This window comes from Gracilinanus agilis, chromosome 1 (genome assembly GCF_016433145.1).
Source record: "Gracilinanus agilis isolate LMUSP501 chromosome 1, AgileGrace, whole genome shotgun sequence".
In the NCBI taxonomy this organism is placed as follows: domain Eukaryota; kingdom Metazoa; phylum Chordata; class Mammalia; order Didelphimorphia; family Didelphidae; genus Gracilinanus; species Gracilinanus agilis.
In genome coordinates, this window is record NC_058130.1 from 250,092,699 (window position 1) to 250,119,269 (window position 26,571).

At 33.6% G+C, this 26,571-nt stretch overlaps 1 protein-coding gene across 2 annotated transcripts in view; it reads right to left on the bottom strand.

Annotated features, from left to right (window-relative positions):
* NCBP1 (nuclear cap binding protein subunit 1) overlaps positions 1-26,571 on the bottom strand; it is a 53,836-nt gene that overhangs the window by 25,938 nt on the left and 1,327 nt on the right. Inside the window, exons 2-9 of one of the 2 annotated variants that reach the window (XM_044660806.1) lie at positions 13,726-13,811; positions 11,755-11,855; positions 11,300-11,456; positions 6,791-6,898; positions 6,121-6,242; positions 4,378-4,447; positions 1,403-1,618; positions 140-237 (exon numbers count right to left, since the gene is read on the bottom strand). In XM_044660806.1, the coding sequence (XP_044516741.1) occupies positions 140-237; positions 1,403-1,618; positions 4,378-4,447; positions 6,121-6,242; positions 6,791-6,898; positions 11,300-11,456; positions 11,755-11,855; positions 13,726-13,811 (958 nt within the window). Of the gene's footprint in view, positions 1-139; positions 238-1,402; positions 1,619-4,377; positions 4,448-6,120; positions 6,243-6,790; positions 6,899-11,299; positions 11,457-11,754; positions 11,856-13,725; positions 13,812-26,571 lie in introns of those variants that run through there. The other variant, XM_044660814.1, reaches the window with a different exon arrangement.

The window sequence follows — 26,571 nt, forward strand, 5'->3', positions numbered from 1 at the left end:
GAGAATTTGTCTCTTGTCAAACATGGAACTAAAGGTGGAGACCAACTTTTTCTTTTAAAGTCTTGATGTTCTGGCTTCTGGTCTGTTGCTCTTACAAATGCTCATTTTCTCTTCATGAACTGTAAAGCTTATTTCTTACCAAGTTTTCCTTTCCTTCCAGTGCGATTTAATGATGAAGTGAAGATGTTCTTCTATTACAAATCTCTCCACAGAATGACTGCCTGGCATAACAGGACCCTAAAACAAAATCGTGATGCACAAATTTTACCACCAGACAAAGTATTTTCATGAAAAAAAGTTCTATAGTGTTGGAATAGTTCATTTTAGGAAGCATTATTGTCATGTCTACAACATAAATTAGTCAATTTCATGTCTACTAATGCTTTGTGAAAGACTCTATATTGCCTTGCTATCATCATTCTTCTATATTGATCTTTTCCAAAGAACACAAACTAAAGGTCATAAGCTACTGCATTTAGTCTAAATTTCACTTTTCAAGTGTAAAAAAAAATTATAGAAATCTAGTCCTCAGAAACAAAGAGCATTTGGCAAAAAAATAAATTCTAGGCCTCCGTAGTAGTTCACATGCATAAGAAAAATATTCATCCTTGGTTATCAAATACATCTAGGTGTAAATCAGACCTCCAAATAAATTCTTTGCTGGGTCAAAGTAATGAATATTGATTTAATATATCAGTTCATAAAATCCATTGGAGGGAGTAGGGATGATGTGAAGCCAAAAGTTAGCTAATATATTAGACAACAGAATCAGAATATAAAAAGATCTTGCCATGTTAGAACTAAGTTGTTCACTATTTTTTCCTCCAACCAATCAGATTATAACAACTCGACAGAGGGTAAGATAAAGAAAAGTAACGGTCAACAACAATGGAAATAGATTACTTTTTAATAAGACATAAAAAAACCTTCATTTTTTAAAAAAGTATACTACTGAATCTGATTGCTAGATGAGACAGAACTCTTTTCATCAAAGTAACATTCAGAATATTTGCCTTTCTAATTTGGCTAACAAGTGTACACAACATGAACTTTGCAGGAACAGGGACTAGACTTAAGAATTCATTTACACTTCTGAATGAGGAAATTCCCTCTACCAATGCAAGGTAGTCCCTTCTCTTAAGAGTTGGTGAGAGCCCTGAGAAGTGGAGGGGCTTGCCCAGGGTCACACAGCCAGATAGCATTAAGAAGTAGCTCTTTCCAATTTTGAGGCATTCTATCAACTAGGTCACATTTCCTTTCATTGATGGACAGACTGTTATAATATACAAAGAACTGCTCTTCCTAAATGTACAGAGAGAACTTTACACAGAACTCAAGCAGAAAAGTGATGTGACATGACTTACTTCATAAAATGTTATGTTAGCTATGCCCTATCACATACCTCAGGATCATCTGTGTAATCAAACATCCTAAAGATGACCCTTGGCATTGGGTACACAGAGTCCTCCGTGTGAGGTGGTGGTGTAAAAGGAGGCAGATTGTGCTGCAGAGCTTCACAGAGGATGCTGTCAAAGGCAAGGTATGGTCTCAAGATGTGCCGTTCCTGCCAGCGATCTTTTTTTAACTTCTGAATCTGGGCCCAAAGGCAGTCTAAATACTAAAGATAGAAAAATGATTTAAAAATTAACTCCAGATGATTACAACAATATAAATGAAAAGAACTACCACAGAACAATCAAAATGAATGCTGCAAAATTACAAAGAACAGGCAAGCCTCCAAAGAAGAGATATGAGAACACACCTTACCCCGTTCCTTTCAAGAGGTGGAAGGTCCATGGGTATGGTATAGTGCACATATTTTTTGACATCTTCAAGTGATTAATCAGTTTTTATTTTCTTTGAAAAATGTTATTTTTAATATGGGATGGCTCTCTGTGAGAGCAGGAAGGAAGATGGATAGTAGGCAAAACTTTGGAGATGTAAAAATATATAAATTTTTATAACCCCAAAAGATAACAAAAATTCCATTTTCAAAAAATTAATCCCAGGACTATAATGAATATGTTTTGATAATATGGCTTTTATAAGATTCATTTCTTATATTTGGCTCAATTTTAACTGCTGTGCCAAACTAACTGAAATCTAAATTATAATGCAAATTCTCTTACATATTGTTAGGCAGCAAAATATTTCAATTACATGAAGAGGTATGTGTCTATCTCTATAATTGGACTGGACACTAAGGGAGTATACAGATGCAGAACAAAGCAATGAAGGAGCTTAACAGATTCTTTAAGAAACAAAAAAGACACACGAAACATTTAGAAAACTATATAAGGCAAAATATTTATAATTTACCATGAAAAGAAGCAGGAATTGGGAATGAATAATAAAATAAAGCATCATATTTCTACAGTGTTTTGTACTGTAATATATATATAAAATTTAAACCCATATCTTCTGTCCTAGTATCAAATCTAAGACAGAAGAGCTGCTAGTGCTGGGCAATTGGAATTAACTGACTTGCCTAGGGTCATACAGCTAGTGTCTTAGGTCACATTTGAAACCAGGTTCTCCCAACTGCAGGCCTAGTGTTCTACCACTGTGTTATCTGGTGGCCCTAATATATATTATCAATATAATATCTTATTTTACCCTTGCCCTATACTTGCAAGAGGAGCAAAACAGATCTAGAATTCATTTTATGAGGAAGCTGAAGAACAGAGAAGTTGACTTGCTCAAGGCAGTTCTACTACAACATAGCTGAGTCTTAAACTCAGAGGTCTCCCAAATACAAATCCAGGGCTATTTTTACTAAATACTATGTTGCCTCAAGGCCTTGTCTTGATGAAAGTAAACTTTAAAGCAGTGGAGAGGAATAAAAGGAAGGAAAATCTTTGGAGGTAGAAGTGGACAGGACATCTATTGGTAAGAAGGAAACTGGTTTGCTTTAGTGAGAATATTTGGGGCAAAAGTGAAAAATTCCATTAGTGAGCCTGATGAATTGTACTAATGTACACTAAACTAAGAATCACCACAGCAAGATTTTAGTACAGGTTTGGGTACAAACAGCTACCTGTCCACATCAAAGTCCCTATTGATGCCTAGCTAAGCATTTGGTCATGAATAAATAATGTGAAGCAAGAACTTCCTCCTAAGTAAATGAGGAGTTGAATGCAATGAGCCTGAGATCTTTTCTAGCTCTAAAACAGTCAAGAGGGATGCAAAGAGATGGCAAGGTCTAACTGTAGTCTATCACCTGGTTCATATTTTGAAGTCTTATCAGTTTTGTAAGCCTGCCAGAGCCTATGCTATGGTTACAGCCTTTGAGAAGTTCCATGTAAAACAAACTTATATCACTGGGCTTGGGGGTAGGAGGGTCTTCGCAGGCTTTCAGGAAACTCTCCACTGACAAAAACTGTAACTCCTCTATACCTTAACATTTAAATTGGTCTAAAGGAAGAACTTATCTTTATTATCTAATTTTAATCTAATAATCCAATCACATACTATCTAACCTTAGTTTTATAAGAACCTTGAGAAGGCCAAAAGGCATCATTATTCCCACTTAATAGATGAGAAAAATAGGATCAGAGGCAGGATTCAAAATGAGATCCAGGTCAGCATTCTATCTAATATAACACGCTGAAGATTACTCAATTGGAAGGGATATTAGAGATCTACTTTGATCCCTTCATTTTTATAAATGGCTCAAAGCCTCAGTGCCTTGCCAAAGGTAACATTGCCATTAAAGCACAAAGCTGCCACTAGAACCAAATCTTGAATTGTTACATAGCACTTTTTCCAAAACACAAAGTTAATACTTAACTGAGTGTGTGTTGTGCAAGACTTGATCATAAAAATTAAAACAAACAAAAACAAGAATTAGGAACAATCAGTTTCAATAATTCTAGGGCGGGGAAGGAGGGGGGAAGCACCTGGGTGGCTCAGTGGATTGAGAGCTAGTCTACAGACGGGAGGTCCTAGGTTCAAATCAAACACTTCTTAGCTGTGTGACCCCGGGCAAGTCGCTTAACCTCCATTGCCTAGCCCTTACCACTGTTCTGACTTGGAACCAATATACAATACTGATTCTAAGTCAGAAGGTAAGGGTTTAAAAAACAATAATAATTCTAGTGTGTAGTACTTTGCCACAATATTCCGAAATGTATGGTTCTAAGATGCATTTTATTAAAAATTGAATGAATGGGTGGCACAGTGGTACAGTGGATAGAGAGGTAGGCCTAGAGTCAGAAGACCCAGGTTCAAATATGGCCTTAAACATTTCCTAGCTTTGTGACCCCAAGCAAATGGCAGGTCACAACCTCATTTGTCTAGTCCTTGCCCTTCTGTCCAAGAAGTGTTACTGGAACAAAAAGTAAGAGTTCAAAAAAAAGTGAATTAAATTAAATTTACCTCTTCTTGTGGATGTGGTTTATCAGCAGTCCACACTTGTAACAGTGGAACATGAGTTTTTTGACGTCTTCTAAAAATACAAATGGAGAATGGATAATAAGGTGTGTGCCTTAAATATCAATAAAGAAACATAATCTTCCACAAAACTGTTGTGTTTCTTCTAATACCTTATTTTAGTAGACTAACCACACCTTGGTAAAAGGTAAAGTAACTATTACAATTTACCCATGCCCACTAGTATAGAAAATACAGACAATTTAAGAACATCCTCATGATATCACCAATCATTAGAAATCATGCTGTGTGACAACTAACTCTACAAGGAATTTAATGTCAAAAATAAATAAAATAAAAAGCTAAATCTCAAACCAATTAAAGGTTCAATATAATTGTTATTTCTCTTCCCAGCAATTAGATATAAACAAGAAGAACTTCATTAACAATAGATTACTATGACTTTTATATGGCTTAGACCAGGGGTCGGCAACCTTTTTGGCCATGAGAGTCATAAACGCCACATTTTTTAAAATGTAATTTCGTGAGAGCCGTACAGTGCTCACAGTGTGCGCTCCTGTAACAGCACCTGAAAAAAAAATGGACTTTATGGCTCCTGCAGAAAGAGCCATACGTTGCCAACCCCTGGCTTAGACCAAACACTCTGGGAGAGATGGTGCTGAAAGGAAAGAGAAAGTATACATCTCTCCACCACCACTTTTCTGTTCAATCGTAAGCCAAGCTTACTCCTGTCTAAAATCAAGTTAGTCCTAAGCATCTATTTACTCTATCCCTGCTACCAGTATCTACAGGAATAGAAAACTTGTCATTAGCCAGAGGCTCCCAGAATAGTGAGGTTATGGGTTCATCCTGAGGTTCATTCAGTGTTCTTAGACTACATCTTATTTATCTTCCCATCTCCTTGAAATATCTTATATACAGCTGATATTCAGCATACTATTTATTACATTGTTGAAGAGAACCCAGAGGAATCTTATAGGGGATTCCTGCTTCCCTAGTTCTTCTCAGTATCTCCTCCCTACTCCCTATCCTAAGAGAAAGGATAGAATGCTGAAAAAGATAATCTAATTAAGCAACTTCAGCTTATATTCACTATATTATATCTCTGTATGACTGTATGTTCTCTGCATGTAATAAGCCCATTATATAATCAGTATTTTAGTGAAAAGTTAATCAACTTTCACGTTAGTAAGGCATTTCCAAAATGAGTGAGAAGGCAGCTCTTGGTCTATTTTACGTATCTTCTTTTCCTCCCTGATTTTAAAGCAGGAGCAATTAGCCCAATTTGTGCTAAAGGAAGTGTCAGGAAGAAAAATTTATAAGATTATTTATCAGATTTAAAAAAGGAATATCTGCACACAGCTAAGAAATGTCTGAACCCAGGACCTCCCATCTCTATACCTAGCTCTCTATCCACTAAAGCCACCTAGTTGTCCCTTGGCCAAACTTTAACAGAGAATTTTAAAATGTACAATGAAACAATACACAATATGCTATAAATGTAAAAGTACCATGAGAGCATGTTTAGGGACAGAACATCTAATAGATGAGCATTTTAAACTGAATCCTTACTTCTGAAAAACCAAACAAACTGCAAAATTAAAAGATGTTAAATTAAAATAGTAGTGTATTATACCTGGAAACTACAAAAAAAAAAAAAACCCAGAAAAAAACAACCACCCATCAACCAAAAAAACTCTTTCCCAAAACAAAAACCTTTCTGCTTACTTAAGATAGCTTTCAACAGTGGAAAATATACGATCCATCTCTGCATCTTTTTTTTCATATAACTCCTTTCCAACCCAAGGCAAAGATGACAGAAACGCAAACACATACCAATCACGTCGTACCTGCAGTTAAAAAAGAAGTCTTTCACAATGTGCTACTAAAACCTCTTTTTAATTTTTCTCTTAAAAAAAATCCTCAAAGGAGACTGCCCAGGGCCAAAAAAGGTAATGTGGTCAAACCAGAGGATCTTCAGAAACACCAGGTGGCATTTTCAATTTCTCACTTCAATCAAGGCTCTAATATGCATAACTTTCTCAACTTAAATTCATTTCAATAAGTATTTCCTAAGTGTCATGTGGTAGGAACACAAAGACAACACAACAGTTATTGCCCTCAAGGAGCTACCACCATACTTAAGAGGAAATAATAAGTACAAAAATAAGAAAAGATAAGTCTCTTTTTCTACCCAGTAACATGATATTCAGTAATTAAAAATAAAGGAGAAAACTTCAGCTCATTACAAATGCTCCTGCTTTGATAGAAAAGGAAATTTGATCAGAACCTAGGGTTCATCCCATTATTATTCTAATTCCAGCACTTTCCCCACCACACTACTATGGTTTGTGAGGAAGAAAAGAGTTTTATAATGTCAAAGTATCATTTCTCTTACCTGAGGTACATCTTCTTCCTGAGTTACACTTACAAAATTTTCAAACATGGCTACCATTGATGGGGCAGCTATTACATGACAATTCACAAGATCTGATAAAAAATGGACCTGTCAGGCAAAATATACACACATACATAAGCAAATACTCTACAGCAATATATTAGGAATATTATAAACTATGGCCACATTGTGCTTATGCTAAGAATACATAGTTGGTTCAATATAAATATAACAAGTCATGTTAATAATTTTATAAAAAGTATATGATTATATCAACAAGTACTGAAAAGGCTTTTGATAAAATCACCAGCTGTCTATTAAAATCCCTATAAAATATAAAACATCTTTCCTTACTTTAGTACATAAAATCTATCTAAATTGAAGATCAAATACTGTAAGTAAAGGAGAAAAGCTAGAAACCTTTCCAATAAGATCAGCAAGGTGATGCCAAGGACCATTACTATTTAAATTGGTGCTAGAAATGCTATCTGTAGCAATAAAGACAAGAAAGAGAAAAATTCTACAATTTTGCTGAACTTACTGTTTAAATTTCTTTTTAGTTGACTAGGGTTTTCTAAGGACATCATGCAATTTGCAAAAAGTGTTTATTCTTTGCAAATTATGTAATAGAAAACTGTACAATATAAAATAAATTCACATAAAACATCAGCAACCAAACAAAACCAAGCAGTAAAAGCTATAAAAATTTAAATTCCATTAAAAATAATTACAGAAGCTCTGAAATATTTATGAATCCATCTATTGAGATGCACACAGGAATTATAGGAATCCAACTGTAAACACTATGCAGACAAAAAAGATAAAACTAAAAAATTAGGGAAATATGGGTCTTTATGGGTGAGTGAAACCAATATAACAAAAATTATAATGTCTAAATTAGTTTACATATTTCATATCTGTACCAGATTACAAAAGTAATATTTTATAGAGTTAGGAAAAATAATAATGAAGTTCATATCAAAAAACAAAAGGTCAAGAATATCAAGTGTAATAATGAGGAAAAAATGGGAAGGAGAAGACTATCATTATAACATCTCAACTGAATTACAGAGCAGTAACCATTGTGGATAAAATTTCTTTATACAAGCAAACAAACACAGTAGCAGGGAATCTGATGAACCCAAAGACACCAATTACTGAGAGAAGAGCTCACTATTTGACAGAATCTGCTGGAGAAACTATAAGCAGTCTAGCAAAAAATAGGTGTAGACCAACATATCATACAATAAAATAAGATATAGTCTAAATGGATACATGACCTAGGTATTAAAAAAAAAATCACATCATAAACAAATGAGAGGAGAAAAGAAAATAATTTTACAGAAATATAAATAGGGGAAGAATTTATGATTAAGTGACAGAAAGGATTTCACAAGATGAAATAAATAATTCCTAATTATATAAAATTTATAATTTCTTATACACTCAAAGTTAATGTAGTAAAAACCAGAAAGTAACTGGTAATTGGGGGGAAAAAAATCTTTGCAATAAGGTTTTCTGATAAAAGTTTTTATATACAAGATATAAATGGAAGTGATCCAAATTTATAAGACTAAGAACCAATTGATTAATGGTCAAAGAATACGAACAGGCAGTTTTGAAAATAGGAAATCTATACTATTAGCAATCATGAAAAAATGCTCCAAATCACTAATAATTAGAGAAATACAAACTAAAGCAACTTTCAGACACCACCACAGTCATAAGACTAGGAAAGAAAAAAATGACTGTTACTGGAGGACTGCAAGAAAAGAGGCAGAATGAGTCTAGAACACAATTTGGAAGTTCAAAAAATCTCCAAAGTTATTAAATTGTGCCTACTCTTTGACCCAGCTATAACAGTACCAGGCATAAACTCCATGAGTTTAAAAGTACCAATATGCACAAAAATACCTATAGTAGTTCTTTTCAAGATGGTCCCAAACTAGAAACCAAGGATGTATCTTCTTATCAGGGAATGTCTAAATAAACTATGATATCTGAATGTAATGGAATATCATTGTGTCATAAGAAATTATAAAATGGAAGTTTCAAGGGAAATTGGGAAGACATCAATGAACCTATGGAAAGCAAACTGAGCATAAGAAAACAATTTATACACTGATAACATTAGAGAGAAAAATAATTTTAAAAGACTTTAGAACTCTGATCATAAGTCCAGCTCCTGCCAATGATGAAATTAAAATAGAAAGACATAAATTTTCAATCATGGCACATTTATTAAGTATTTTGTGGGGGGTTCAGGGAGGGAGTTTGTTCAATTGAGGTGGAGAGAAATAAGAGGGTAGCCTGGGAGTAACAGATTACAAAGTCATATAAAAATAAATTTAAAAAACAAAAATGGTCCAGCATGTTAGATGTACAATCTTTGGAGGAAGGCCAAAAGGTAGTATGAGGAAGCAGAAAAAGTACTGGATTTTAAGTCTCAAATGCAAAGTGGACCTGTCCCACTTACCATCTATGTAACCTAGGCCATATTACTTAAAAACGCTGAGTCTAAGTTTCCTCATCTGCAAAAAGGGGGTGTTGGACTAAATGGATATCAAAGGTTCTTTCCACCTCTAAATCTATGTATCAAAGTCATAAAGAATGAGAAGACACGGACAGATTGTTATCTACAGCATAAGGAAAAGTACAGGCTTGCAATATTTTCCAAGTACATTTTATTCAATGTTAAATGAAGAAAAGAAATTCAATATATAAAGAAGACTCTCTTCTCTACAATTCCCTTGAAATCTTACTACTTTTTAAGAAAAGGTTCTTAGGAGTATTAGATCTCAAACTGTATTACAAAGCAATTATCAAAACTGTCTAAGAAATGGTGGCAGATCAGTGGAATAGATTAGCTACACAAAACACAGTAGCAAATGAACATAGTTATTTAGTGTTTGATAAACCCAAAGCTTTTGAGACAAGAAATCACTATTTGGCAACTGTTGGGAAAACTGGAAGATAAGGTCAAAATGGACATGATTTAGACAGAAAAGGTACTACTTTTAGCAAATCAGATGAGCACTGAATAGTCCTGTCAACTTTATGAATAAGGGAAGAATTTATGACCAAACGAGATAGAAAGCATTATAGTATGTAAAGTGAATAAGTTTGATTATATTAAACTAAAAAGGCTTTACACAAACAAAACCAATGCCACCAAGATTATAAAAAAAGGAGAAAGCTGGGAAAATATTCATAGCAAGTATTTATATAAGATTCACTTCTCAACTATATAGAGAACTGAGCCAAATTTTAAGAATACAAATCATTCCCCAATTGATAAATGGTCAAAGGATATGAATAAAAAGTTTTCAGATGGGAGATATCAAGGCTATATATAATTACATGAAAAAATGTTCTAAATCATTAGAAAAACTCAAATTAAAACAAGCCTGTGGTACATGGCACACCTATCAAATTGGCTATCACGACAGAAAAGAAAAATAATAAATGTTGAAGAGGATATGGCAAAATTGGGACACTATTGTACTGCTGATGGAGTTGTGGATTGGTCCAAACATTCTGAAGAATGATTTGGATCTACATTCAAATAACTCTAATATTCTGTATAATGCTCTTTGACTCAGCAACATCACCACTAGGTCTGTATTCCAAAAATATTTTTAAAAAGGGAAAAGTATCTGTTTGCTTAAAAATATTAATGGCAACTCTTTTTGTGGTGCCAAAGAATTGGAAATTGAGATGTCCATCAATTGGCTAATGGCTAAACAAATTGTTGTATATGATTATAATGGACTACTACTATGCTATAAAAAATGAAGATGATTTAAGAAAAACCTGGAAAGATCTACATGAACTGATGCAAAGTGAGGTGAGCAGAATGAGGAGAACACATTATTATATGATGAACACTTATACAGTGATCCAAAATAATCCTCAAGGGCTTATGATGAAAAATGCATCTGCCTCCAGAGGAAGAACTGATGAATGCAGATGGAGACATACTATATTTCACTTTATTCCTTAACTTATCTTTTGTTTGTCCAAGTTCCTTTTCACAAAAGGACTTATGTAGAAAGATGTTTTATACCAGGGATGGGCAAACTCCAGCCTGGATCTGGCCCTCTGGGGATAGTTTGCCCATCACTGTTTTATACTATTACACATCTATATCAGATTGCTTGCTGTCTCAGGATCTGGGAAGGGAAGGGATGTGAGAATTTGGCTCAAACTTTTAAAAAATGAAGGTTAAAATTTTTTTTTCATGTAATTGAGAAAAAAATTAAATTTAAAACAAGAAGAGAAGGTTCTGAATTTATTTAGTGAACTAAAGTAATGCTTCCAGGAGAAAGCTATCCACTACAACTATAAAAAGAAATATTTAACCCTGGCAAATGTGAAGTTTAATATGAAATGAAAAATCATAAGTGAAAAGAAATTTTTTAAAATATCCTTTCACCTTTTTCTTAGCCTTTCTCCCACCAAAAACACTGAAAAACATATAAAATCTAAACAAGACAAAACCAGACTTACCAAAATCACAGCTTCATCATAGTTGTTTGCTTTCAAAGATTCTTTAAGTTGACGAATCATGGCTTCCACAAATTCCCCACCAAAGTTATAATTTCGAGCATTAAGAAGCCCAACTAATGTCGTATAAACCGTCAATTTCAAAGGAAACAGACGTGCACTGAAATGAAAACCAAAGATATGATCATAGTCATGATTTGATATACTTAAAATATAAGGATCCTAAGGATTTAAAAAAAATTCTTTGAAAAGAAATTTATTGAAATAACTTCGTTTATAAGGGTTTTTAACTTTATACTCAAAAAATGGTAAGATTTTGTTTTTTAATAAAATATGCTCCTTATTTTTACAACTAAACCATCATGGAAAGTTAACTATGAATTAGAAATGTGCTTGAAAACATTTTCATGATAGGTAAAATATTATTACTCAAAACCACACATCCTCAGCATACATACACTGTACAAAGAATTCTTAGGATCTTGCTCTTATAATTGGGAAGATCAGCCTCCAGAACACCAGCTAAGCCTTCTAGGTTGCTTTCCAATGAGAAAGTACTCTAAGGGTAGAACAAATTAAACTTATGTTAAGGAAAATTGGCATTATCCTTCAGTGATAAATTAATTTTGGAGAATATTCATTGATATCATTTATTTTTACATTATTAACATTTACAATAAATCCCATTTCTTTCCTCTCCCAGAAAGCCATCTTCTTAAAAAAAAAAAAAAGGAAAAAAAACTAATACAGAAAAATAATCATACTGACAAAGTCTGACATCATTTGCATTGTTCCACACCCATAATCAACCACCTCTCTAAAGAAAGATGCCATCTTGTATCTCTTCTTTTGAATGAATTGTAATTGTAATTTCATAGCATTCAGTTTCAACTCTTTTGTTGCTATCATTTTCATTTATATTGTTATAGCTGTTGTGTTTTCCTGCTTCTACTTCACTTTGTATCAATTTGTACAAGTCTTCCCATGCTTCTTTAAATTTCCTGAATTTATCATTTTTTATAGCACAATAATATCCTATTACATTTATGTACATTAGCTTATTTAGGCATATCTTCCAGCTTATGGGCATCTACTTTGTTTCCAGTTCTTGGCTACTAAAAGTACTACTATAAATACCTAGCTGCATATGGAGGCTTTCTTTTTAACACTGAAATTTTTGGAATCTAGATTATCTGTATGGACATTTTAAGCACCACCACCCCCCATAATTCTTTTTAGCAAATCAATGTTAATTGTCTTCACAATAACCATGAAACAATTTTCAAAGTACAGAGAGTCATGACAGGCTTTGCACAGAATAAATGCTCTTTAGCCAGGTCTGAACTGATGGAACCATAGACAATAATAAAGGAGAGGCAGTAGAATGAACTGAAGAAAAACAATAAACTGGCAGACCAGGAAGCCTTGGCTTGGAAATCTGCTAATAGATTTAAACTTTTTTGTCTAAACTTTAGACAAGATTTAACTGTCTTTAACTGTCCATTAAACTACATTCAAAACTTATTATCCCAAGTTCTTCATTCTGATCATTTATATTTACCTCTATATAATTATCTTCACATCCATTTCATCCTTTCATTACTAGTCTCAAAAATTACAAACCTAACATTGTCTGACTTTCAGTTTTTCTCATTTTTAACTATTCTTCACACCACTACCAAAAGAAAAATCTGATCATGCTCTTTGGTGATCAATCCTCTTCAATGGTTCTCAACTACCTATTGAAATTAAGCTGAAACTCTTACTCAGAATTCAAGGCACTTGACAATCTGGTGCCTCCCTACTTTTCCAACCTTCTCTCAAATTCTTCTTCTCCACAGATGTTATGTTCTAGCTAAATTGGACTACTTATTTTCCCTTCATTTCTTTATTCATGATGTTTCCTATAGGTTACCCTTCCTCTATCCACCTCTGCTTGTTGAATCCCTCTCTATCTATTCTTTATAGCCCTGTACTAAAGCCCTTCTTCGGTGAAGCTTTGCTTGCTTTAGTGTATTTTTTTATCTCTTATGATTTTTACCATATTCTCTTCTCTTACTGATATTATATATTACAGAATTTAAATAATTGTTGCTTATTTGTACATGTCATATCTCCCCTACTAGATTATAAATTTTGTGATGATAGGTACTTTGTATCTCTAAATACTTTATACAGTGTTCTGAACACAGTATCAATATTTTTAACTAAAAACAAAAACAATGAATGTTATGTGCATGCAAGTTAATCTTTATAAAAACACACTGCTTAAAAGTAAATATTTACTTTAAAAAATATGATGCTAAAACAGTTTTATCTAAGAAATGTAAGTATTTAATGATCAAGCTCTTAAGACTAAGATTATTCAATATACAGTTACTACAGAAGCCTTGATATCCAATGTAGTATTTATCCTTGATAGTTCATACCTTTTCTCCTACTCTGCATATTAGAGATTCTATTCGGTCTTCAATTTCAATTGATTGCAAGGTCTTCTTCCTTTTGTGGGGTTGTTCTGTTTCAATAATGTGAAGAAAATTAAGGTTAGTGAGTTATGTGATAAGTTGTCTATAAAAAAAAAAGAATGTTTTATAAGTTTAAATTTATGCCTCTTTTCTGATGAAGATTTTCACTCTTCCTTGACTTTGAAAAATAATGGCCAAAATGGTTTCTGACTTCTTAATTTTAGTTGATATCATTAAACTTCATCTTAAGAGATGATATTGCTGCCAGTGATTACTCTTTTCAGCAAAGCTAGAAAGATGAAAATTTAGTCTCACATCATCTACAACTAATTTGACTGCAAAACTTAGTAATGATGTGTCCCTACTTAGTTTTCTGGAAGTCTTACTTTAAAAAAAAAAATCAAGTTTTCATGTTTTACAAGCCATATCTATCCATTAGCCCATAGCTATGTTGCACTGATTCACATTTCATTCCAACCACACAGCTTTTAGTTACTCCAATTCTATCATCTGTCAACAAACTATGCTACAGTGAATAAAATACAAATCCTGGTTGATTATCTCCAATCCAAGTATATGTACATTGTTGGTGATCTTGTAATACCATTTAAGGTAATACTGTATTAACAATGAAAATCTTCAGTAGGATCAAGGAACTAACCATTGTACTTTCATATGTAACAGTTGTTCTTTATTTTATTCTTAAAATTTAACACCAAAAAAAGCAAGTATTTACACATAAAAACTAGAACATAAAGAGAATTATATATGAAATAATATCTATTCCACTTAACTTCCTTTAAAAAAAGTAATATATTCAACATGTAACTTACAAGACTGCCTTCACTGGGGCAGCTAGGTTACACAGTGTGAATAGAGCAAGGACTGGAGTTCAGAGAAGCGGGGTTCAAAAACCTGACCTCAGACATATCCAACCTGTGTGACTCAGGGCAAATCACTTAAAACCCAATTCCCTAGCCCTTACCACTCTTCTGTCTTAGCATCAATATCAATTCTAAATCATTAGGTAAGGGTTTTGTGGTTTTTTAGCTGCCCTGTTTGTCTGTACTTCATTTTGAATTTCTGTTCTCTTTATTAAAAAAGTTTCAATGACTTTTTTAAACAACTTTCTTTTAATTTATATTTAAAAACTTTTTAACATTAAAAAAAATTTTAAGTTCAAATTTCTACCCCTTTCTTCCACCCCTCACTATCCTTGAGAGGGCAAGCAATTTGAAACAGATTATACACATACGACCATAAAAATATATTTTCATATTAGTCATGTTGCAAAAGAAATACTTCCCTCCCCCAAGAAAAGGAAAAGTTTCTAAGAAGATATGATTTGATCAGACTCCATTAGTTATTCTTTTAAAGGTGGGTCATATTTTTCAACAAGTGTTCTTCAGAATTGTTTTAGATGATTGTATGCCTGAGAATAGCTAAGTCATTCACAGCTGATCATCAGACAACATTTCTATCATTGTGTACAATGAATGTTCTCTGAGGTTCTGCTCATTTCACTTTGCATCAATTCTTATAACTCTTTCTTGGTTTTTCTAAAACCATCTTTCTTGTCATTTCTTATAGCACAACAGAATTTCAGCAAAACTTCTTCAGTCATTACCCAACTGATCAGCATCCTCTCAATTTCCAATTCTTTGCAACTGCAAAAAGAGCTGCTGTGAATATTTTTACATATAGGTTCTTTTCCTTTTTTTCCCTTTTCCCTTAAAATTTCTTTGTGATAAAGACTTAATAGTGGAATTGCTAAGTCAAAGGGTATATACAGTTTTCTAGAATGGTTGGATCAGTTCAGAACTCCAACAATACATTAATGTCCCAATTTTTCTATATCGCCTCCATCATTTGCCGTTTTCCTTTTCTGTCATATTAACCGATTTGATAGGTAAGAAGTGGTACCTCAGAGTTGTTTTAATTTGCAATTCCCTAATCAATATTAACTTAGAGCATTTTTTTCATATAACTATAGAAAGCTTTGATTTCTTCAACTGGAAACTGCTTGTTCATATCCTTAGACCATTTATCATTGGGGGGGAAAGACTTGCATTCTTATAGATTTAATCCAATTCTCTATATAGTTTAAAAAATAAGGCATTTATCTGAGAAATTTGCTATAAAACTCCCCTCCCCCTAATTTTCTGCTTTCCTTCTAACCCTATATTGTTTGTTTGTGTAAAAAACTTTTTAATGCAACAAAATTATTCATTTTACTTCCTGTAAATGCTCTCATCTCATTTAGTCACAACTTCTTACCTTATCCATAGATGTGATAGGTAAACTAGTCCATGCTCCCCTAATTTGCTTATGAAATTACCTTTTTGACCTTATCTTGATATACAGTGTGAGATGTTGATCTATACCCAGTTCTGCCAAATTGCCATCTAGTTTTCCTAGCAGTTTTTGGGTACCATAGAAGGCACCATCTGGCAAAAATAGATCGATTACATCTTTTGTGGTTCCATTTCTCAGTTCATTCTCTGGAGGTGAAGATTCACAAGTTTTTCTTCAAATATTAAATCTGTAGCAGTATATAATGTTCTCTTGGTTCTTCTCATTTCACTCATCTCATGTAGTTCTTTCCAAGTTTTGAAAAAATCAGCTCATTTCTTACAATATTATTATTCTATCAAAATCATATACCACAATTTGTTTAGCCATTCCCCAACTGACAGACATCCCCTCAATTTCTAATTCTTTACCACCACAAAAACTTTGGAACATACAGGTTCTTTTTCTTTTCCCCTGATCTCTTTGGGAAATAAACCCAGTTGGGTCTAAGGATATACATGTTTTTATAGTTTTCTGGATGTATTTCCAAATTGTTCTCCAAAATAGTTGAATCAAATCACAGTTCTACCAATGGTGTATTAGTGTTCCCCCCCCCCCTTTTCACATCTCTTCAATATTTTAGTCAATCTGATGGGTGAGATAATATCTCAGAACTGTTTTGCTTTGCATTTCCCTAATCAGTAGTGATTTAGAGAATTTTTTTCAAAACTGGGACGTTTATGTGCTGTTATTGGTAGAGTTATGAACTGATCCAACTATTCAAGGGAGCAGAATATGTAACCTAAAGGGCCATATATGACTTTGATTCTTTCATCTGAAAATTGTTCATATCTTTTGCCCATTTATCAACTGGAGGATGTGGCTCTTATTCCCATAAATCTGACAAAAATTCTCTCTTATATTTTAGATATGAGGCCTTTGGGAGACTCTCATGAAAATCTTTATCCCAATTTTTGCTTTCCTTCTAATCTTGGCAGCATTATGTTTTATTTATACAAAGACTTTTTGATTTAATGTACTCAGAATAACCCATTTTATATCTCACAATGCTCTCCATCTCTTGTTTACTCATAAATTCCTCTCCTATCTATAAATCTGATAAGTAACATTTTCTCTTTCTTCTAATTTGCTTATATTATCTCCTTCTATGTCTAAATCATTTATCCATTTTGATCTTATCTTAGTGAATGGTGTAAGATATTGAGCTATACCTAGTTTCTGCCAAACTACTTTTCAGGCATCCCAGAAATTTTTACCAAATAGTGATTTCTTATACCAATATCTTAGATCCATTTTCTCCCCAAAACAAAGTTACTCTAATCTTTTATTTGTGTTTGTTATGTGTCTGTTCTGTTCCACTGATCTGCCGTTCTATTTCATAGGCAGAACCGGACAGTTTTGATAATTACTACTTTATAATACAATTTAAAATCTGGCACTGCTAAACCTCCTTCCTTTACATTCTTTCATTATTTTGCTATTCTTGATCTTTTACTCTTCCAAATTATTTATTATTTTTTCTAACTCAATAAGATAATTTTTGGTAACCAATTAGGATAACACTGAATAAGTAGATTAGACAGGATTTTCATTTTAATTATATTGGCTCTGCCCATCCCTATACACTTGATATTTCTCCAATTAGTTAGATCTGACTTTATTTGTGTAAAAAGTTTTATAACTAAGTTTGTGTAGTTTCTTGATTTATTTTGGTTGGTATGCTCCCTGGTATTGCATTTGTCAAACTGACATTCTGGAAGATGACTTTGATACAATGGGAGAAACTAAGACAAAAAGAGTACTTAACATTTGATTATGTCTACTAGTCTCACCTAAACTGGAATCATTAAGTACTTTAAAGACTATTGCTCAGCCTGAAATAAAGTTAGTCTGGGACTCCTCTTAAGGTATTTTCCCAAGGAACAAGGGGCAAACTTGGGGTTTCCAAAAACCCAGTCGACACATTCTATCTGTGGTTATTTTTAAATGAGTAACTCTATCTCTTCCTGAAGGATTGTTATTAATATATAAACATAATGATATTTTATGTGATTTATATCCTATTATTTTTCTAAAATTACTGATAATTTCAACTAAGTAGTTGAATCTCTAGGATTTTCCACATAAATCATCATATTTTCTGCAAAAAGGGATGGTTTTATTTTTGCCCATTCTGATTCCTTCAATTTGTTTTTCTTCTCTTACTGCTATTGCTAGCCTTTCAAATACTATGTTAAATAATACTGGTGATAATGGATATCCTTGTTTGACTCCTAATCTTAATGGGAAGGCTTCAGCTTGTCCCCATTACAAATAATATTTAGGTAGATGCTTCATATCATTTTAAGAAAAACTCTATTTATACCTATGTTTTCCAGTGATTTTAATAGGAATGAATGCTGTAGTTTATCAAAAGCTTTTTTCTTGCTTCTAATGATATAATCGTGTAATTTTTATTACTTTTATTATTAAGGATCAATTATATTGATAGTTTTCCTTACATTAAAATGTACCTGCATTCTTGCTATAAATCCTGTTTGTTCACAATGTAAAATCTTTGTGATGTACTGTTGTATTCATCTAATTAGTATTTTATTTATGAAATTGGTTTATAATTTTCTTTGTTTCCTCTTTCTGATTTTGGTATTAGCACCATATTTGTTTCATAAAAGGACTTTGGTAAAACACTATCTTTACCTGTTTATTTAATATTGGATTTAATCAATTTTTAAATGTTTGGTAGAGTTCATTTGTGAATACATGTGGTTCTGATACTTTTTTTAAAAAAGGAAGTTCATTTATGGCTTGTTCAATGTCTTTTTCTAAAATAGGTTTGTTTAGATAGTCTACTTCCTCTTCTGATAGTCTAGGCCAGTGATGGGCAAACTACAGCCCGCCAGCCAGATGCGATCCCCTGAAATGTTCTATCTGGCTGTGCGACATTATTCCTAATCTGACGAATACGAGGATACAATACAATGAAACTTTGGAAAAGTTGCCTTAGAAACAGACTGACAGATGAGCATTTCCTTTCCTTTGGCCCCCTCTTTAAAAAGTTTGCCCATCACTCGTCTAAGCAGTTTATATCTTTGTAAGTATTCTTCTATTTCACTTATACTGTTAAATGTTGGCATATAATTGAGCAAAATAATTCCTAATAATTGCTTTAATTCCATCTTCATTAGTGATATATTCAGAACCCATTTCATCTTTAATGCAAATAATGTGGTTTTCTTTCCTTCTCTTTTTAAAAATCAATTAACCAGTGTTTTTGTCTTTTTCGTTGATTTTTCCCCCACAAAACCAACTCCTACCTTTATTTAATAATCCAATGGTTTTCTTATATCAATTTTGTTGATCTTGCCTTTAATTTTTAGGATTTCTAGTATGGTGTTTGGGAAATTTTAATTCATTTTTTCTAGTTTTAAAAATTACATATATTGGCTCAGTCTGCTTATAAGCAATCAATATTTTTCCAGTTGTTTAAATATGACTTTATTGGTGTGAAGTGTTTTGTCATTGTGTTCATATAGTTTCTAGGCTTATCTTAATAGATAAAATTTTATATAGTCTCCAGTTATTTTGAATGGATTTATGTGGGTTTATTTTATACCCTGTAACTTTACTGAAGTTTTTAATTATTTCAACTAGTTTTTTTAGTTGATTCTCTAACTATACCATCATATCATCTGTAAAGGGTGACATTTATTTTCTCACGGTCCCACACTTCTTGTTATAAATACTACCTGATCACAGTGTATGATCTTTGTGATATATTTTTATAATCTCTTTACTAGTATTTTATTTAAAAATTTTGCATCAATATGCATTGGAGAAATTGGTCTACATTTTTCTCTGTTTTTGTTCATTTGTTATGTAGGAGGAACATACTTGTATTTTAAAAGGAATTTGATTGATGTATTCTTCTATTTTACCCTTTAGTTCTAGAATATCATGGTAGTTTTCCTTAATAATTTCCTGAAAAATTATATTTAGGTTCTTTTTTTGACCATGGCTTTCAGGCAGTCCTCAAGTTCTTTGATTATCTCTCTTGGATCTACTTTCCTGGTCAGTCCCCCTCCCCCCTTTTCCCCCCATGAGATAGTATAGGTTTCTTCTATTTTTTTTTCAATCTTGATTTTTGTTTTGACTGTTTCTTGATGCCTCCTGGAGTTGTTAGCTCCCACTGACCTACTCCTAAATTTTAAGAAATAATTTTCTTTAGTGGCCTTTTGTACTTCCTCATCCAATTTGGCAGATCCTACTTTTTAAAGAGTTGTTTTCTTCAATGAATTTTTGTGTCTCATTTACCATTTAGCCAATTCTGTTTTTTTAAGATGTCATTTTCACCAGTGTTTTCTATGCCTCCTTTATGAAGCTGTTGACTCTTCATAATTTTCTTGCATCAGTCTCATTTCTTTTCCCAATTGTTTCTCTACCTATCTTATTTTATACCCTGTAACTTTGCTGAAGTTTTTAATTATTTCAACTAGTTTTTTAGTTGTTTAAATTTAGTTGTTAAAATCCTTTTGGAGCTCTTTCTTGGAATTCTTTTTTGGGCCTCAGATCAATTCACATTTTTCTTTAAAGCTTTACAAGTAGCTGTACTTCAGTGTCTTTTTCTGGATTTATATCTTTATATTTCCTGTTAACATAGTAACTTCCTATTATCAGATTCTTTTTTGTTTGCTCACTTTCCCAGCTTATTTCTTAACTTTCAATTTTATGTTAAAGTTGATCTCTTATCCTTCAGTCTAAGGGGCACTGTCCCAAGCTCTAGGCCTTTTTGGCTGCTATTTTCAGAGATAGCTCTGGGGAGATGGAGATTTTCAGTTCATTCAAGATGGTATTATCTAAGGAGAATTGTGGTCACTAATCTCCTGGCCCATGTTCTGGTCTAAAAGCAACCAGAAACACTCCCCCCTAGAAAAAACCCTTCTTCGAGACTTTCCTTTTTAGGTTTCTTTTATATTTGTACTCTGCTTTCTGATTATAGTAGACCTGGGCATTTTTCATTCATAACTTCTTGAAATATAGTATTCAGGTTTCCTCTTAAACCCCAATCATGATTTTCAGTGAATTTGAGGATTCTTAAATTTTCTTTCCCAGGAGGTTTTTTTTATAGCAGAAGGCATACATTGTCTTCTATTTATCCAATCTTTTAATTAAGTTTCAATATTTTTTTGCTTCCACAGTCACTGATTTGTGTTTGGTCTGCTCTAATTTTGGGAGAATCTTTTACTTTACTATATTTACCACCTTTTATTGTAAGCTATTTATCCTACCAAATTCTTTCCATCAGAACTTTTATTTTAATCTCTTGCTCCAGGTATTCATGCAGACCTTGTGGAAAATTCATATTTCTTTCTTTTGAGTTTCTGCTTACAGTTGTGCAGTTGATATATCTTCTAGGTTGGATTTTTTGGTATCTTAAACTAGAAAAGCTACTCTTTACAGTAACTGGTTCTTTCTCCTGCTTATTTTCATCTCTAGCCTTAGTTCTAGAATTGGAATTTTGTGCCCAAGGCCAGACATGGCCTTTGTTGTGTTTTTGGGTAGGATGAGGATGGTCAGCTCTGGTTTTGACCTAAATCTTTGAGATTTAGAATGATGGAGTTTCAGTGCCCTCTATGGAGTCTTAGGACAGAATGTTATAGACCAGTGATGGGCAAACTATCCCCAGAGGGCCAGATCCAGGCTGTAGTTTACCCATCACTGCCTTAAGCAATTCCCTAATCACTATGCCCCCACATCCAGATGTAGTGATTAGTGAATTGCTTATGGCAGTGATGGGCAAACTCCAGCCTGGATCTGGCCCTCTGGGGATAGTTTGCCCATCACTGTTATAGACATTGGGGTCTATGGGTCTGGGGCAGTGATTCCCAAAGTGGGCACCATTGCCCCCTGGTGGGTGCTGTAGCCATCCAGGGGAGCAGTGATGGCCACAGGTGCATTTGGGGGTGGTGAATAACTGTAAGGGGGCGGTGATAGTATGTGACAGGGGGCGCCAAGTAATATTTTTTCTGGAAGGGGGTGGTAGGCCAAAAAAGTTTGAGATCCACTGGTCTGGGGTATCCCAGGCTGAGACTAGTCACTGGTGATGATCTCTCCTGGTCACTCCAAGGTCCACACTGTGACAGACTACCTGAGGCCGTTCTCATGAGACCTCTTTTTTCTTCCTACCTCTAGGTACCAAACCATGAAAATCACAGGTACCTCTGGCTGGTTTCTGATCATGCTGAGAGATTTCTTTCTTCTTTTCATATATTAGTGCTTCATTTTCTGGTAGACCCTTTCCAAATAGCTGTTGACTTATTTTTTATGTAGTTTTGGGAAGGATGAAATCACTTATTATAGTTTTTCATTGGATTTATTATTATTTGGAATGGTGTTATATTAGTTTTTCGCTGGAATTAAGGGATTCAGCTGCTTGCCTCCATTCAGGCAGCTATCTTAGCTAGAGGTATAAAATTCAGTTTTCTCTAGCCCTTATTTGTCTGCACAATCAGAGGTTCTCTCTAAACAGAAATTAATTATCTGTATTCATATGGATGTGGAGGACTTGGAGAATATAGTTCTCCAATCATAACAATGCTTGCATAGTATTAGCTCAATTATTTTTTCCAATGATTTATAATCTAAAGTAAATTTTTAAGTAGATCATTTATAAGGATGATACTAAACTCTCACAGTAGACAAATGGGGGACTTAAGAGTGAAGTAAATCCAATTTGAAACCCTTCCTGTCATTTACTACAAGTGGGATCCTGGGAAAGTCACATGGCCTCTCTGTGACTTTATTTCCTCATCTGTAAATTAGGATAATAACAGCACTTTCCTCCCAGGGTTGTTCTAAGGAGCAAATAAAATAAAATAAGATGTGCAAAACACAGTAAAATTTAAAGTGCTATGTTATATAAATTCTAGCTATATTACAAGGTCATCTCTAAAATACTATGGTGTTGAGCAAATCACACTATGCATTCTCTCTCCCTCTCACCTGCCTATGTGTTCTCTTCTCCTACAGATAGCTTCCCTAAGTCACTACCCAGATGTCTAATTCATGAAATAAAGCATTCCACTATTTGATGTACAGAAAAAAAAAATCTTTGCTGAGTGTCAGGGCATAAAGTAACCCTCTTGGGACTCTTTACAGAAAGAAGCAGCAAAATGCTACAAAGTAGTTTTTCTCTGAACAAACTTGCAGGATCAGATAGATTCATGAAAAAGATTCACAATCATCATATGTACAGAAATTACAAGCATAAAAGATCACACATCATGGATAAGATATTACAATGACACCTTAGACTCATATTCAATTAATTAACAAACACTTATTAAACAACTATGTACTATGCTAGAACTGAAGAGAAGACTTTAAAAATGTATAAATTAAAATTAATATAGCTTTAAATATTATGTTTTTATAAGATTTATTAATAATCACTAGAAGCAAAGGAATAAATAAGTAACAAAATAAAACCTCATGCCAAGCTAATCTACCCTTTCAAAAGTCCCGAGTTCACAGCTGCCCTCATCCCAAGAGAACTAGCCCCGGGAATCCACCGAATTTATCCCCTGTCTATGTCAGTTCATAAGGAAAGAATCAGTGAGCTCCTGGGTAATATAATTTTAAAAGTATAAAATTTCCAATAACACAAAGAGTCTTTGACCTCAAGGAACACCAGTACATAATAGGTGTATGCTACAAGCAAAATCTGCCATATAAGCAAATTTTCTTTAAAAGGTTTTGAAACCAACCTTAAGACCTAATTGGTTATAGGGATTAAGACCCATTTCTGTAGTTTCTTGGTGGCCTTATTGCAATAAACCAAAATAAAAGGAGTTAGCATCTCCTTACTCGAGCTCTGGAACAAACAGAAAAGCATGGCTAAATCAGAAGCAAGGAAATTACAACCAAGTGAAATACTACTGTCCCCTTACTGGATATTCTTTCTCTGGCATGGCTGGGTAAAACCCCTTTTATTAACTATGCGCCAAGTGTCTCATTTTGTTCTAATTTTGAAAATAAAGCACCATATCAGAATGAGTCAAGCTCAGGCTATAAAGCACATATAAAACAGATAAAAGATGATGAGGGAGCAGTTGTTTCGGAATAGCCTCAAACAAGATGGCACTTAAACTGAGTCTGAAGAGGAACAAGGATTCCGAAAGGCAAGAGAGACATCTAGTATAATGACAGGAGAAGTGTCATGTATATAGAACAGTGATTCCCAAAGTGGGCTCCACCGCCCCCTGGTGGGTGCTGCAGCTATCTAGGGAGGCAGTGATAGCCACAGGTGCATTTGGGGGCAGTGAATAACTGTAAGGGAGCAGTGATAGGATGTGACAGGGGGCACTAAGTAATATTTTTTCTGGAAAGGGGGCCATAGGCCAAAAAAGTTTGGGAACCATTGATATAGAACAAAAAGGCTAGTATAGATTGTAGGATTCATAGAGAGGTAAGATAGGATAAACCTAGTACAGATTCTAGGTGAACGAAAACCTAGTTGGGGAAAGGAAGCAAGGAATACCTTAGGCTTGGATTGAAGCCGAGAGAGGTATCAATAAAATATTTTTAAGAACTAAGTTTGGAGATGTTAGAGATGATACATTTTAAGAACACTAGGAAGTAGTGCTAACTCTCAAAGCAGTAGCTTGTTTAATAAAAAGTGTTACAATGTAAAGGTTCTCTACATAAGAATCCTACTAAATACATCTTGTAACAGTTCTTGACAAAGTTTATCATGAGTCATATTTACCAGGATATAAACAAAAATTTAAGAAAAAACTGAAAAACAAGAGTTACAAGAAAAGAGAAATGTTAATTTAAAGTGCCTTTTACTGTGTGTGTAAAGCTTTAACAAAACCAATCATCACTGAAACAAATTACACTCTTCATCACACTAACTAAAATGACTCAAATCCTCATAAGGCACCTTTTGTCAAGTGGAACTTTAGCTATAAATTCAAAAAGCATTTAACTCAAGGTGGATGAAATCTATTTAGGATCCATTAAGCAGAAAAGAGGAACATGATCCAAGTATCATCTACAAGAACCATCAGATATACTCTGGTTTCTCTTCGGATTGCATAAATCTTTCACCTTTTACAAGAACCATCTATATGTTCCTATCCTGTTCTTCCATTTTCTGACCACAGAACTTTAATCTTTTCACCTCTCCCTACACCTCTGCTACTGAACTTTTTTCATTATGTTTATGATAGCCTTAATCCCACCTATATCTGAGGCTCAGTGCATGCAAAGACAAAAGTGAGGCAGTCTCTACCCTTCAAGGATAACTCATTTATATTTTTTGTTCATGTTCAAATCTGTGCCAGAATTTCCTTTTAAAAAAGGATAATATAAATATCAACTTGAAAAAGGGGATTAAAAAAATTAAAGTTCCTTATAGAGACTAAAATAATGGCTACCTTCATGTTAATGTTATTTAATTACTATGTATATCAGATATATACATATATATTTTAAAACACATTTAGTGTATTTAGCTACTAATAGAACATATTTAGGTTTCAATTGATAAGGACCTTCCTTCTCTCCACCCACCAATTCAGATTAAACTCTTTCCAAACTTTAGTGGGCCAGTTTCAATATGTTGTTGTAGTCAGAAAAATCAAGCTGGAGTGGTCAAAAAATCTTTACTCATTTTATTCATGTCCAGTGGAGACATTTACCCAAGCTCAACCCCATCTCTGTGACTATATTAAAATTCTCTTCTATTTAATATTATGTGCTAATAATAATATGGCCTTTACTGGCAGTGCCTTTGATTTTGATGTAAAAATGTATAGAACAGATTGCAGAACACCTCCAAACTTGCTCATTCTGACAAGATCTCAACTCAAATGAATAAAAATATTACATGGATTTACTGCTTATTCCTGAGCATTACAGTGGGAAAGACACCACAATAAGGGCTATAAACTGTAGGGCAGACTATCACACTTCTTATCTCTACCACCCAGCACAATGGCTAGCATCTATTCAATCAAGACCTAAGATTTCATCCCTGTAAGCAGGTTCCAAAAAGTAAACCTCCCAACTTCCAACAAAGCTGACAGATAATTGTTTCAACTACTTAAAAGTCTTAAAAAGTTCCCTGGGGGCAGTCACACTTGAGAAAGAACTCAAGTCTTTCCAGACCAGTTCTTTATTTACTCCACAGCAGCATCTCTGAAACAAAATAGCTTTAATAATCAAAGATTCACAGAACAAGAGCAGGTAGGGGCCTCACAGAGTAAGGCAGAGGTCTAGGGAGGTTGAGTTGCTAAAGGTGATACATGCACTAAATATCCCAGGGAGAATTTTACCCCAGGTACTCAAGATTCCAGTTATAGGCTCTTTCAAACTGAACCTTGCTAAATGAAATATAAAACATTAGTCCCTTCTAAAAGAGTACTACTGTACTTCAAACCACATAGGTTAGAATAAACTTTTGTTCTTAGATTTAAATTATGATGTCTATAAAAC